A 364-nucleotide genomic window follows, 5' to 3' on the forward strand; every position below is an offset into this window, starting at 1 on the left:
ATTTCATATCTCTGAGTTTCATCAGTCTCAAGAAATATGTAAGACGATATTGCCACTGCTTTCTTTATGAAAATCTCCTCTACAGCCTTTGTCAATTTTTCCTATGACTGCTCTGCCACAGTATTAAGACTAGATTTCAGTTTCTCCTTGCTGCGTGGAAGGGTTGTGCAAGTATGTCTCCTCTTCACTTATTTTATTTACACATAGCCTTTGGTTGTTTTTTTAAGTTTTATTTGGCATTTTTTGATTCATTGAGTTTGTGGATAAAGTGTGGTCATGATGGTTATGTAGGTAAGTCGATGTATTCGTTATTGTAGAATTGAGTCTTCGATTCAACAGACACCCATTTTCAGCTCTCATTCTT

At 35.7% G+C, this 364-nt stretch overlaps 1 protein-coding gene across 1 annotated transcript in view; it reads left to right on the forward strand.

Moving 5' to 3' along the window:
• Positions 1-364, forward strand: part of LOC119593678 — a 5,625-nt gene continuing 5,261 nt past the window's right edge. Inside the window, exon 1 of the mRNA XM_037942635.1 lies at positions 1-171. Within this exon, the coding sequence (XP_037798563.1) occupies positions 67-171 (105 nt within the window). The 5' untranslated portion in view covers positions 1-66. The remainder of the gene's footprint in view (positions 172-364) is intronic.

The sequence above is a fragment of the Penaeus monodon genome, chromosome 32 (genome assembly GCF_015228065.2).
Source record: "Penaeus monodon isolate SGIC_2016 chromosome 32, NSTDA_Pmon_1, whole genome shotgun sequence".
NCBI classification, from domain to species: domain Eukaryota; kingdom Metazoa; phylum Arthropoda; class Malacostraca; order Decapoda; family Penaeidae; genus Penaeus; species Penaeus monodon.